This window comes from Leucoraja erinacea, chromosome 23, assembly GCF_028641065.1.
Source record: "Leucoraja erinacea ecotype New England chromosome 23, Leri_hhj_1, whole genome shotgun sequence".
Lineage (NCBI taxonomy): Eukaryota > Metazoa > Chordata > Chondrichthyes > Rajiformes > Rajidae > Leucoraja > Leucoraja erinaceus.
This window is the reverse complement of record NC_073399.1, coordinates 22,067,439-22,079,988: the sequence shown is the minus strand read 5'-3', so window position 1 is coordinate 22,079,988 and position 12,550 is coordinate 22,067,439. Positions and strand designations below refer to the sequence as shown.

The 12,550-nt window shown below is 38.9% G+C and overlaps 1 protein-coding gene across 4 annotated transcripts in view; it reads right to left on the bottom strand.

The window, feature by feature from the left end:
* Window positions 1-729: 729 nt before the first annotated feature.
* The window catches only part of mprip (myosin phosphatase Rho interacting protein), a 323,068-nt gene continuing 311,247 nt past the window's right edge, over window positions 730-12,550 (bottom strand). For 3 of the 4 annotated variants that reach the window (XM_055654084.1, XM_055654082.1, XM_055654085.1), the window contains 3 exons: window positions 11,789-11,951; window positions 8,614-8,696; window positions 730-2,427 (listed from right to left, as the gene is read on the bottom strand). In XM_055654084.1, the coding sequence (XP_055510059.1) occupies window positions 2,356-2,427; window positions 8,614-8,696; window positions 11,789-11,951 (318 nt within the window). In that variant the 3' untranslated portion in view covers window positions 730-2,355. Of the gene's footprint in view, window positions 2,428-5,542; window positions 5,607-8,613; window positions 8,697-11,788; window positions 11,952-12,550 lie in introns of all 4 variants that reach the window. The other variant, XM_055654083.1, reaches the window with a different exon arrangement.

The following is a 12,550-nucleotide window of genomic DNA, read 5'->3' as shown; positions in this document are numbered from 1 at the left end:
CACTTTTTCTCACAGAAAGTGGTGAGTCTGTGGAATTCTCTGCCTCAGAGGGTGGTGGAGGCAGGTTCTCTGGATGCTTTCAAGAGAGAGGTAGACAGGGCTCTTAAAAATAGCGGAGTCAGGGGATATGGGGAGAAGCCAGGAACAGGGTACTGATTGGAGATGATCAGCCATGATCACATTGAATGGTGGTGCTGGCTCGAAGGGCCGAATGGCCTACTCCTGCACCTATTGTCTATTGTCTAAATAGGCTACAACTCAGGGTTCGGCATTTTTCACTGAGTTTGTTACCAGAAGACACGTCATCTGGAGGATGCAGAAACTATCCCTGCCAAGTTCTCCTTGAGCATGTGATCTATAAAACCTGCTGCAACAACATTCCAGGAGTAACAGATAGCAAATTAATGCCAAAAGGCAATACTACTTGGAAACAGATGTGAACAGTAAGCACTCTCTTTTCCCACACCCTCCAGTGCAGTAAGAATAGATTAAGCAGGAGCAGGAGTCAGCTACATGATCCCTGGAGTCAGATATTGGATACAACAGCCATTGGTCCAGTAGGAGAGGGACTAATAAATTCCTTCCTTTTAATTTAAATTAACGTTTAGAGTCCATTATGCCAGTGACACTAAATCTCACCAAATGAAAGACTTAATTATTTCAATTTTTTTAGGGCAGAAATTCTATATTCTGAAGTGAATTCAGTACTCTAGACAAACAACATTCAAACGTGGTGCAAAAATATTTTATTGCTAACATATGCAAAGTTAGGTGGTGCGGTATTTACGGTGTATTTACAATCACAAACAGCAGTTTCTATGACTGGAAAGGGAAAAAGGAGCAAATTTAGCACATTTAAATAAATACAGGGGCCTGCCACTGGCAGAAACTACTGAGCTACCCAACATTCCTCTCTCTCTCTCACTCTCCAGCAAGATGACACCCATTCTGGACATACAGGTTAACAACAAATCTGTCTCCAGATCCTTTGATCTTTAAAATTTATTTTTTGAGAAACAGTATCCAAAGGGTGGACCAGTGGGACTAAAATGTGATACTTTCAAAATGAGACAACATGCTCCCTCACGTCACTCCAACTTGCTGCTTTCAGGATAGTGTAAGTTTGTTTACTCAAACAACATACCATTAGTACCTTGTAAATCACTTATAGTCATTTGGATTACATCTGCATTGGAATCTTCTCTTAAGCATTGGCTGCTATTAAAAGGTGAACATCAAGAGTTCTACTTTTTGTTCACTTATTTCCTACGATATTAAATCATGGCTAAGCACAAATTGAAAAGCTACATTCTCGTTTCCACATACCCTGATGGTCATTCATTAAAAAAAAATATTTTATGAAATTACTTGTAAAACTCTCAGAATACAAGTCTTTTAGGGTGCTTGTTTTGCACAAGAGTGACCAAGAGTGCCAGAAAGGCAAGGAAATAGCAAGTGCTGACCAAAAGCTAGATAAGTTATACTTTTGGTTCAATATCAGAATATAGATTAGTGTCAATGAAAGAATAACAATATAAGCTGTTTATACGTTTGACAAATTCTGGTAGCACCTTTAAAACATCACAGTCTACAGTCACTTTAGAACAGATATAGTATCGTCACAAGTAGCTGTGGAAACTGCACAAGTAACAGTATCAAAATGAATAAAGCTTCAAAATCAGTGCCAACCCTTATCTAAAAAAATGTTTTAAAAGTTCCAAAGATTAATGGGCTGACAAAAAAAATGGAAGGCTGTGACAGTCCTAATACGATTTGTTCTGTGTATACTTTTTAAAATTTTGTTAGTGGAGTGGAAATGTGGGTAAGAGGGGATTTTGCAGACCAGGAAGATGGGACACCGTCTTTATCTTGTACCTTCTCCAAATATTCAAACATCCAAATCAAGCTTCAACTTTCAATCCAATAAAGAAAAATGAAAATACACAAGCATCCCTCTCGTGTGGTTATATACAAGTAGTGTCTTTCATATTTTCGAAAAAGGTTATTCCATTTGTTTACACAGTAGCTTATACAGCAGTGTATATAAATCAGCTTTACAGAATGTGAGGGACCACAAAACCCCAAACATCGAAACAAAGCTAATCCCTACATAGTATTTACAGTAAAAGATTGCAATAAGATTAGTTGTAGCATCTGCAGTGCATGGAACTTAAAGTAAATGCTATAACTTTACAATAATAATCTAAGGGGAAATAGGTGTGCGAGGGTCATGTGTGTTGTTTTAAAATATAACGTGTATCACTGCTGAGCAACTCAAAGCTTCCATTAGAGGTCATATTGACTGCGATTCAATGCAAAGGCAGAACGGGTTGCCTCACACATGCAAAGGAGCTCTTAAAATTCTTTTGTCTCCTCATTTTCAAATAGGTGAAACCTCTGTTGAACTGTAAGTCCTTCTTTGAGGCTCTGAATTGAAAGAAGGAAAAACAATCATCAGTTTAGCCTACAAAAAGACTAAAAGCAAAATTAAATAATACGTTCATGTTTCATTCTATCATAATACTCAATTATACTTTGCTTTTACATCTAGATTCAACAGTCAAAAATCAGCTTATTTAAGTTTTAATTAGCAACTAAAGTATTGTGAAATTAATTCTGTGACTAATTCTTATAACATTTATAAAATGTAGCTAATATTCTGATGAAATTATTGGTGCATAAAGCCTATTTTAGATGGACAATGCAGCAGGATTACTTTGCATATTTAATAACAGACTAAGCAATCACTGAACAGTAATGATATTACAGTACATGCATGTATTCAGCACAGGAAGGACAAACAAGAAAAGCTGCAATTGAGTAGATACCACATAACTGCAACAAAATACACACTTTCTTTGGCTAATAATGGTTCATTTTATATTTTTTAAAGTTTTTATTACATCTCAGTAGAACATTTTATTTAAACTAACGCACTCCAAGAGGGGTGGACACTCTCCAAGTGTATGCAGGTCAGCAATTGGTACTCAGGAAAAAAAGTAGTCTTAATCAAACTGAAAAAAAAATAAGAGTGACATGCTCTTGGGTAAAGAGATACCAAATGTAGAAGAAATTAAAGGTTTTTGCTCACAATGACAATAGTAAAATACAGTTGTCACAATGATCACCAAGGTATTTGATTCAAGATGAAGGTAATTCTACATTCGGTATGTAGGAAGCAACTGCAGATACTGGTTTAAACCAAAGATGGTTTAGACACAAAATGCTGGAGTAACTCAAGGGGGCAGGCAGCATCTCGGGAGAAAAGGAGTAGGTGACGTTTTGGGTCGAGACCCTTCTTCAGACTGTCTGCTGTCTGATCCACTGAGTTATTCCAGCTTTTTGTGACTAAAACTTTACCCACTTCTGCCACTTCAACTTCTTTATCAGAAATCTTTCTGGCTATGTTTGTAATGAGATCCAATGAACAATTTATTGCAATGAGATTGCATTCTTACTGAAATTGCTTAAAATGCATTATAGCATGATATTTCATTTTGGGTTGAAGAAATGTTCAAAATGAAGATATAAACCAGTTGTGGGGCAGAATGGGTTGGTAAAACACTAATGTCAGAGATAAAGTTGGAAAACAGATGTCTTCTGCAATTCAGGCAGATATGGTGCAGGCAATTATTACATGATGTTGCCAGGACTAGAGGGTGTGAGCTATAGGGAGAGGTTGAGTAGGCTGGGTCTCTATTCCATGGAGCGCAGCAGAATGAGGGGGGGATCTTGTAGAGGTGTACAAAATCATGAGAGGAATAGATCAGATAGATGCACAGTCTCTTGCCCAGAGTAGGGGAATCGAGGACCAGAGGACATAGGTTCAAGGTGAAGGGGAAAAAATGTAATAGGAACCCGAGCGGTAACCTTTTCACACAAAGCGTGGTGGGTGTATGGAACAGGCTGCCAGAGGAGATAGTTGAGGCTGGGACTATCCCAATGTTTAAGAAACAGTTTATCAAGTACATGGATAGGACAGGTTTGAAGGGATATAGACCATGCGCAGGCAATTGGGACTAGTTGATGCTTTGGGGACTAGTGTACCTGGGAAATTGTTGGCCAATGTGGGCAAGTTGGGCCGTAGGGCCCGTTTCCACACTGTAGCACTCTATGACTCTAAGATTGATTGGACTCTCTAGCCATTTCATGTATACTGCTTTAGCATCATACAGATATCATGATGCACTGGGATATTTTGGCTTGCAGGGTTCTCTTCACATCTGATTGTTTCAAAAATTGACATTGTTACTGTGTGACTAATTATAACATGATTTGGTAGGCTTGTTAATCCACTGCAGACTAACATATTCAGAAAAATAGCATTCTACAAAATGTCTACATTCTGTCCCAGTTGGTAATTTAATCATTACACAAGACGCAGTTTTGTGGTTCAAGACAACATGAAGACAACATGAATGAAGATCCTTCTTTGAAAAATTAGATACGCTTAGTAGAGTGGAACATTCTGTATGTCATGGACATAAATTGGAAGAGGTTTAATTCTGCAGCACAGTTTTACATGAGCATGCATAAAACAGACAGGTTCATACACCCACAGTTTTCAATGATTGCAGTAGAGCACTCCATTGATTTTTCCAGAGGAAATAAACATTCAAAAGAAAACATGTAAACACAGATGCCGAGTGAATATACTAAACCTCCAATGCTGTAGCTGTTACCACATTAGTTTGGATATTGTTCATCTTAAGAATGTGAACACAGGATAAATTATTTAGCCCCTTAACTTGTTCTGCCAGTTAATTAAATAATAATTAATCCATATCTCAATTCTATCTTCCTGCCTCATCTCTGGACTTCTAAACAGCTGCGGCAGCCTTAATCTATTGACCTTGCCTTCAATAAATTAGATTGGGACCAGATTGGGATTTTCTCCCAAGCAGAGGTGAATAAAATCAGACGGCAATTTTAAGGTAAGGGGGGGAGGTTTAGCGGGGAAATCAGAGGAAGAGACTTTTCACTCAGAGGGTGATTAGAATCTGGAATATACTGCCTGAGTTGGTGGACACAGACTCTCAATACATATAAGCATCCAGACAGGCCAAATGATGAAAAAATTGGATTAGTATAGATGATCGATGGCTATGTGGGCTGAAGGGTGTGTTTCGGTGCTCTATAATTCTATGAATACGCCTTCCCTCTTTTTAGAGACAGGTTGCAATCAAGACAATTAATAAACACAGAACTAAATTAATTTTCACAATTATTTCCCCAATATTTGACCTGCTGCACCAGCTATACTGTTTGAATACTTTCAATTATTGGGACACTGCAAAATTGTGTAAATTTAGCAATAATGTGGTCATGCAGAACTGAACAAAATTCAGCAAAACTTTCAAATTTTGGAGTCATCTTACTTATTGACACAGCAATGAGAGATTTAATTTCACACAGGTTAAAGAAGAGACCAAGAAACAAATCCAAACAGATTCCAGTTGAAGCCCACACACAAAAATAGCCCAACTCCCAGAGTGACATGCCTCGACTCAGTGACAATAACCAATGGTGCTTGGCAGTTTACCTAAAGGGAAGATGTCAATCATCTGGTAGCTCTAGCTGTCCCATGCCACCTCTTTACTCACAGACTAAAGGACGACGAAGGGGAGCAAAATGGAATAAGGAAGGTTAGAAAACAAAGCATCACCGCTAACCCATGAATGTTAGACTAAGAGTTCTGGCTAGATTCCATTCAGCAGTAAACAGAATATCGTAAGGGGTGGTTTATGTAAAGCAATTTGATATAATCTACATCAGTCCCACCAACAAGATGATCTGAGTGACATTATTCGCTTCCTTCATCAAAACAGCTCAAAGCAATTATTTTTAGTGTTTTAATATCAGGTCAAATGTTTTACTTTCTCTTTCTTTTCAGTGATCTCAAAAGGGTATGTCCAACATTAGTAGTGAAGAAAAACATTTTTCAATGGTGAATCTCTGGAACTCTCTGCCACAGAAGGTAGTTGCGGCCAGTTCATTGGCTATATTTAAGAGGGAGTTAGATGTGGCCCTTGTGGCTAAATGGATCAGGGGGTATGGAGAGAAGGCAGAGGTACAGGATACTGAGTTGGATGATCAGCCATGATCATATTGAATGGCGGTGCAGGCTCGAAGGGCTGAATGGCCTACTCCTGCACCTATTTTCTGTGTTTCTATGCTTCTATGAAGTACATGGTATCCAGGGGGTGATAAACTCTTAGTGTCAACCTCAAAATGAGCAAATATGTCATTTCTAACTTAGCTTTGATGTATTTTTGAAAGATGCATGATCCCGATATAAAGTTCACATTGTAATTTTTTATGTATGAAGCAGCATCCCAAACATAGTGCATCCCACACAAAAGAGAGGCAATCTGTTCCCCTGACTTTCTCAAGACAGTTGTACATTGTCTATTTGATGCATCAGGTTATGACTCCTACTGAATTTCTCTTTAATGTGATCCACGATGTTATGCTACTGACTGTTTAGAGCTTCCTTTTATTGGACAACATATCAAAAGCGCAACATTTTAAATAGAAGTGTCATTTTTTAAAAGGCACTTGACTCGTTAATACAAAAATTCTTCTCAGGCAGCGAGTGTCACCATCCAGTCTACTTTGCCAAAAATCCTTGTATACCCACAAGAGAATCACCACCTTCAGTAGGGAAGAGTACTGGGGGAAAAATAATATTTTCATTTTTCTTTATAACATATAACCATATAACAATTACAGCACGGAAACAGGCCATCTCGACCCTTCTAGTCCGTGCCGAACACGTATTCTCCCCTAGTCCCATACACCTGCGTTCAGACCATAACCCTCCATACCTTTCCCGTCCATATAACTATCCAATTTATTTTTAAATGATAAAAACGAACCTGCCTCCACCAACTTCACTGGAAGCTCATTCCACACAGCTACCACTCTCTGAGTAAAGAAGTTCCCCCTCGTGTTACCCCTAAACTTCTGTCCCTTAATTCTCAAGTCATGTCCCCTTGTTTGAATCTTCCCTACTCTCAGTGGGAAAAGCTTATCCACGTCAACTCTGTCTATCCCTCTCATGATTTTAAAGACCTCTATCAAGTCCACCCTTAACCTCCTGCGCTCCAAAGAATAAAGCCCTAACTTGTTCAACCTTTCTCTGTAACTTAGTTGCTGAAACCCAGGCAACATTCTAGTAAATCTCCTCTGTACTCTCTCTTATAACGTGAATCATTCCCCCCCAGACAGCATTTAAATAATTTTTTATTTGGAAAGAAAGCCATTGTAAATAAATTCTTTTCCTCAGCTAGTTTTGCAATGCTAAGTTCTCTGTATTCGGTCTACTGTTGCAAATTGTAAAATTAACACAAAAGACAGTTAATGAAAACTATACCTATTCATAAATGTGGTTACATTGAAATTGAAAAATAATTGAAGGAAAGTAAACTCAACAGGACAATTTAATCTGATAAGTGTATTTTACAACAAAAAAAATCAATGATTATAAGCTTCGATAATAGCCCTAAAATGTGAAGACACACCACTAATGAATACCTAAGTCAAATCAGTAATGCTGGGCTCAAAAAATAATAATATATTTTACAACTATGCACTAAATCAAGTTATGCATTTGTTTACCCGACAATAACCTTCTGTATGCAGGAACGAAAAGCTTTCTTGTGAGTGCATATACCGTCAAAAAGGCACAATCATTGGATCTAACCACAGCCCAGTTTTTGTCCCTCTTCAACCAAAGGGGAAACAAATGTTGTGGTGGGGTTCCATGCAGTTTTGTTATGTGAATGTTGATACCATTAGCTTATTGTACTGAAAAGTGGAAAAAAGTCAGATCCAATTTCTCACCTGATGACCACGTGTATGCAATGTCTTCCAGAGGCCACTGATGCAATATATGATTGGAATCTGGATTTTTTTCACCATTCCTCACATCATAAGTGAAAATACTACTTCCAGAACCCTTTATATTTCTATACTTTAAACCAGAAGACATTTGGGATTGTGATGTTCTGATCTGAACTGGGAAAGTACTTGTATTACTTAGATTAGATTTACAGGCGGTACTAAAGGAATTTGTCAGATGCTTCCGTATTGCATGTGATACTTATTAGTAATTTGAAACAAGCTTGGTGAAATTTCTACAATTTTGTTATGTGCTCATTCATGGAATTGTTTAATGGAACACACCAACATTTTCAGGAACTGTACAAAGCAGCTAGTTTCCTTCTATTGCATGCTTTAGATCGGTTTTGGATAGAATTAAGAAAAGTTAAATTATAATGTAGGTGAAAGCGAACTTGGATATGCTGACCAGTTCCAGTGATACACAAATAACATAATGAGATGTAGAATACTCTTACTTATTAAGATATAGAAATGTCCTCATCTCCCTGAAAAGCTCATCTGTATAATGTTGCATGAGTGCCTTGGGTAAAGCTTCTGAGGAGCATACTACATTGTAGTAACATCTACATTATGAACCAGTAATATTAAAAAATGAAAAAAAATCTATATCTTTGGCAATATTACCACATCAAAATTATACCACATGTACTCAAAATCAGTCATTTTGCTTTAGGTTAAACTAGAGAAAAAGAAGAAATGAAAGATTACCTTTGATCTTAGAGTTCGATCTGCTCGTTTCGCAGCTGCTGCCATCTTTAAGATATCTGGATTGCTCTTTGATTTCATTATGTCTGAGAAAGAAATGTATTTCAAATTTCAAAACTAGCATTCTGGTTTCTCAAAGGCTTAATTTCAAAACCACCTGCATATTTCAAAATGGCTCTACTTCGGCAAATTCATTTTTAATTGATTTTCAAAGCTCCAGCCACAATGATAGCTGCACTTTCTCCATGTCCTTAGCACAGGGAAAGATCTCAAAGTCATTTGATAGATTAATGAACAACATGCCTTCTTCCTGAAGTGTAATTCTGTAAGAGAGCTTTCCACCTGGCAGCCCTGCTGGCAGTCTGTTCATTTATTCATCTTTTTCTTATTTTTAGCATTTGTTAAAAGTTTGTTTTAATGTACTTCGGTTTTTTTTATGTGGGGGGAGGGGGGAGGGGATCGGGGGAAACTTTTTTTCAGGTTCTTACCTTCCTGGAGATGTGATCAATTTTCGGATCACCTTCTCCGGGCTCTGCGGCCTACCATCGCTGGTGCTGGAGACCTCCTCGGACTGTTGTGAGCCCCACTGCGGGGCGCGGACTTAACATCGGAGCGGATCCCTTGCCTAGGATCGCTCCCACCACGGCCTGCGGACTTACCATCAAGGGCTCGCAGTCTCGGGAGAGGCTAGTCGGGAACTCCAATGCTGCAGAAGGTTTGACCACCTCCGACGCGAGGTTCGATCACCCAGCGCGGGGGAGCTGACAACCCCCTGATGCAGGAGCTGAACGCCTTGATGCGGAGAGCCCGAACGCCGCCGGCTACGGGAGTCAAGACCGCCCCGTCAACGGAGGGCTCTAGGCCCCCGACCAAGGAAGAACAAAAGGAAGGACTTGAACTTTATTTCGCCTTCCATCACAGTGAGGAATGTGTAGGAGTGAAATTCCTCGTATGTTGCAAAACAATCTTGGCGAATAAAATCTGATTCTGATTCTGAGTTGGTGAAAATTGAATAATTACATTTTTTTCCAATGTATATTCCTAATATAGTGTTAAAAAGTGATTACTTTGCACATTGCAGTAATTTATCAACAAATATGCAAATAAGCTTCCCTTTCAAGATGCATTGTCCTACGTTTACTCCTTTTATTCCAGCAGGTGAAAGCCCAGCCTTTAATTGAACTAATTCAGTGAGCTATTTAATTAGCAAATAACCTAGTGCACTCGTCATCAGAGAGGTAGGAGTAAACTGATGAGGGAAAATGGGAGAGCAAAAAGGGATAAGCATTGGTTTCTCCTTTTTCTTATCTGCCAAACAGATTCCATAAGTATAGTGAAAGGCTAACGACAGAAATAATCGGTCTCCCGAAGGGTTCAATGTGGTTGGCATGTGTGGAGACGCAGGAGTTGGGCACAATGTTAAAGGAGTATTTCTCATCTATATTTACCATGGAGGTGGTCATGGAAGGATTTGAGGGAAATGTATGGTGATACATTGGAACACATTTACATTATAATGGTGGAGGTGCTGGCAGTCTTTAGGTATATTAAAGGGGAATAATCCCTAATACTTGATCAAGTGTATCCTTGGACATTGTGGGAAGTTACTAAAGAAATTGCAGGGGCCTGACAGAGGCGTTAGCATCAGCACTGATTAGGGATAATCAGCATGACTTTGTGTGTGGGAAATCATCTCTCGCAAATTTGATTTGAGTTTTTTGATGAGCTGACGGAGATTAACGAGGGCAGGATGATTGACATTGTTTACATGGACTTTAGCAAGGTCTTTAACAAGGTCCTGCACGGTAGGCTAGTCTGGAAGTTTAGACCATATGGGATCCAGGATGATGTAGCCTAGTGAAAATAACATTTACTTGGTGGAAGGAGATAGAGAGTGGTAGCGGAGGGTTGTTATCCAGCTTGGAGGCTAGTGACCAAAGGTATGACAAGGTGGGCCAAGAAAGGGCAGGTATAATTCAATTTTGACAAGTGCAAGGTGTTACATTTTGGTAAGTTAAACTAGTGCAGTAAATGGAGGGCCCTGGAGAGTGTTTTAGAACAGAGAGCCTGGGAAATACCAGTAGTGTCCAGAAAGTGACCACATGGCAGACAGGGTGTGAAGAATGCATTTGTGTTTAAGAAGGAACTGCAGATGCTGGAAAATCGAAGGTACACAAAAATGTTGTAGAAACTCAGCGGGTACTCCTTCGCTCTCATCTATGGAGCGAAGGAAATAGGCAACTTTTCGGGCCGAAACCCTTCTTCAGACTGATCTCCGGAGAGAGGAGGAGAACTTCTTCAAAGTAGGCATACCTTGAGGAGATTTCGCAGTGGAGTAGACAAAGTGTTTAAGAAGGAACTGCAGATGCTGGAAGAATACAATTGGTATACTTGTCATCAACGGTCAGGGCACCGAGTACAGCAGTTGGGACATCATGTTGCAACTAATCGAGTCGTTCATGAGATCACACTAGTGGAATACTGTGCACAGTTCTGGTCTCCCAACTATCGGAAGGATATCATTATGCAGAAGAGCATGCAGAAAATATTCACAAGGATGATTCTGGTACTGGAGAGTTTACTTTAGTTTATTATCACGTGTACCGAGATACAGTGAAAAGCTTTTATTGTGTGCTAACCAGAGAGTTGAGTTATAAAGAAAAGCTGAACGGCTGGGTCATTCTATAAATTATTTTATTCATTTCTAATTATAGAATTATTTTTATTCTGTCCCTGAATAATGATTGAGAATGCAAGAATGAAAATATCTTCTTTCCTGACCTCTCTGAGAACAATTACAAAGCACTATAATGCACTTAAGGTCTGTTAAATTAATACAAATGGTAAACAAACATGTTTTGTTTTCTGATTTGGATCTTTTTAAGTAAAAGAAATTGTGTGGTCAAGAAGTGAAATCCGTTCATATTTGGGAAAATTTCATTGAAAATAAATGCATATTTCACAATCGGGTCTAGAAGGAGAGACACAAATCCAAAATTGCAAACCTTTGATTTTCCCACGCAGCATTTATTTCTTAAATTATTATTTTTTGTTTAAGGTTGATCCCAGGATCACCCAATGTATAAAGTTTAAAATATATACTTTACTTAACAATGAGTATGTTTACTATTAGTGAACATTTGTTGGCAATGAGTTGTGATTCTTGTATTTGCTGTACCATATCTGCTGTGCTCTGTTTCATCCATGGGCTGCTCTCCCAGTGCTTCCTGTGCCAGCTGCAACTGCTCTTTCAGTCGGTTTACGTCACGCTCCGATTTAGCCTTCACGATACTTAGCTCTGTGTAGATATCCTTATACTTATCTGTGGCATATTTCTTATCCTGCAGAAACAAATGTACAGTGCAGATTTGAGTCAAGAGTTAAGAGCGTTTAACTGTCATATGCACCAGGAAAGGAACAATGACATTTTTACCTGCTCTGATTTTATAGGCACATCAAGTAAATGTACAATAAACAAACAGTGATTATTGGGAAATTATATCCTAAGTTACAAAAACAGTTGAAACCAAAGATACCGGTTTCACTTCCAGGCTCCTCAAGTGTTCTAATTTTGGCAGTTAGTCCTCTGAATTTCGAATAGTAGCCTACTTTCACTGCAGCCTAGAACATTTCAAAAAAAAATTTAAGGTAAAATTCAATTACCCTGAGATTACTGGTGAGAGCGAGAACAATCCATCTGTGGAATTCTCTGCCTCAGAGGGCGGTGAAGGCCGGTTCTCTGGATACTTTCAAGATAAAAAAAGATAGGGCTCTTAAAGATAGCGGTCAGGGGATATGGGGAGAAGGCAGGGTACTGATTGTGGATGATCAGCTATGATCACATTGAATGGCGGTGCTGGCTTGAAGGGCCAAATGGCCTACTCCTGCACCTATTGCAGGGCTCTCGCTTAACTTTTTTTCCCCGTTGCCAGCCGGGCAT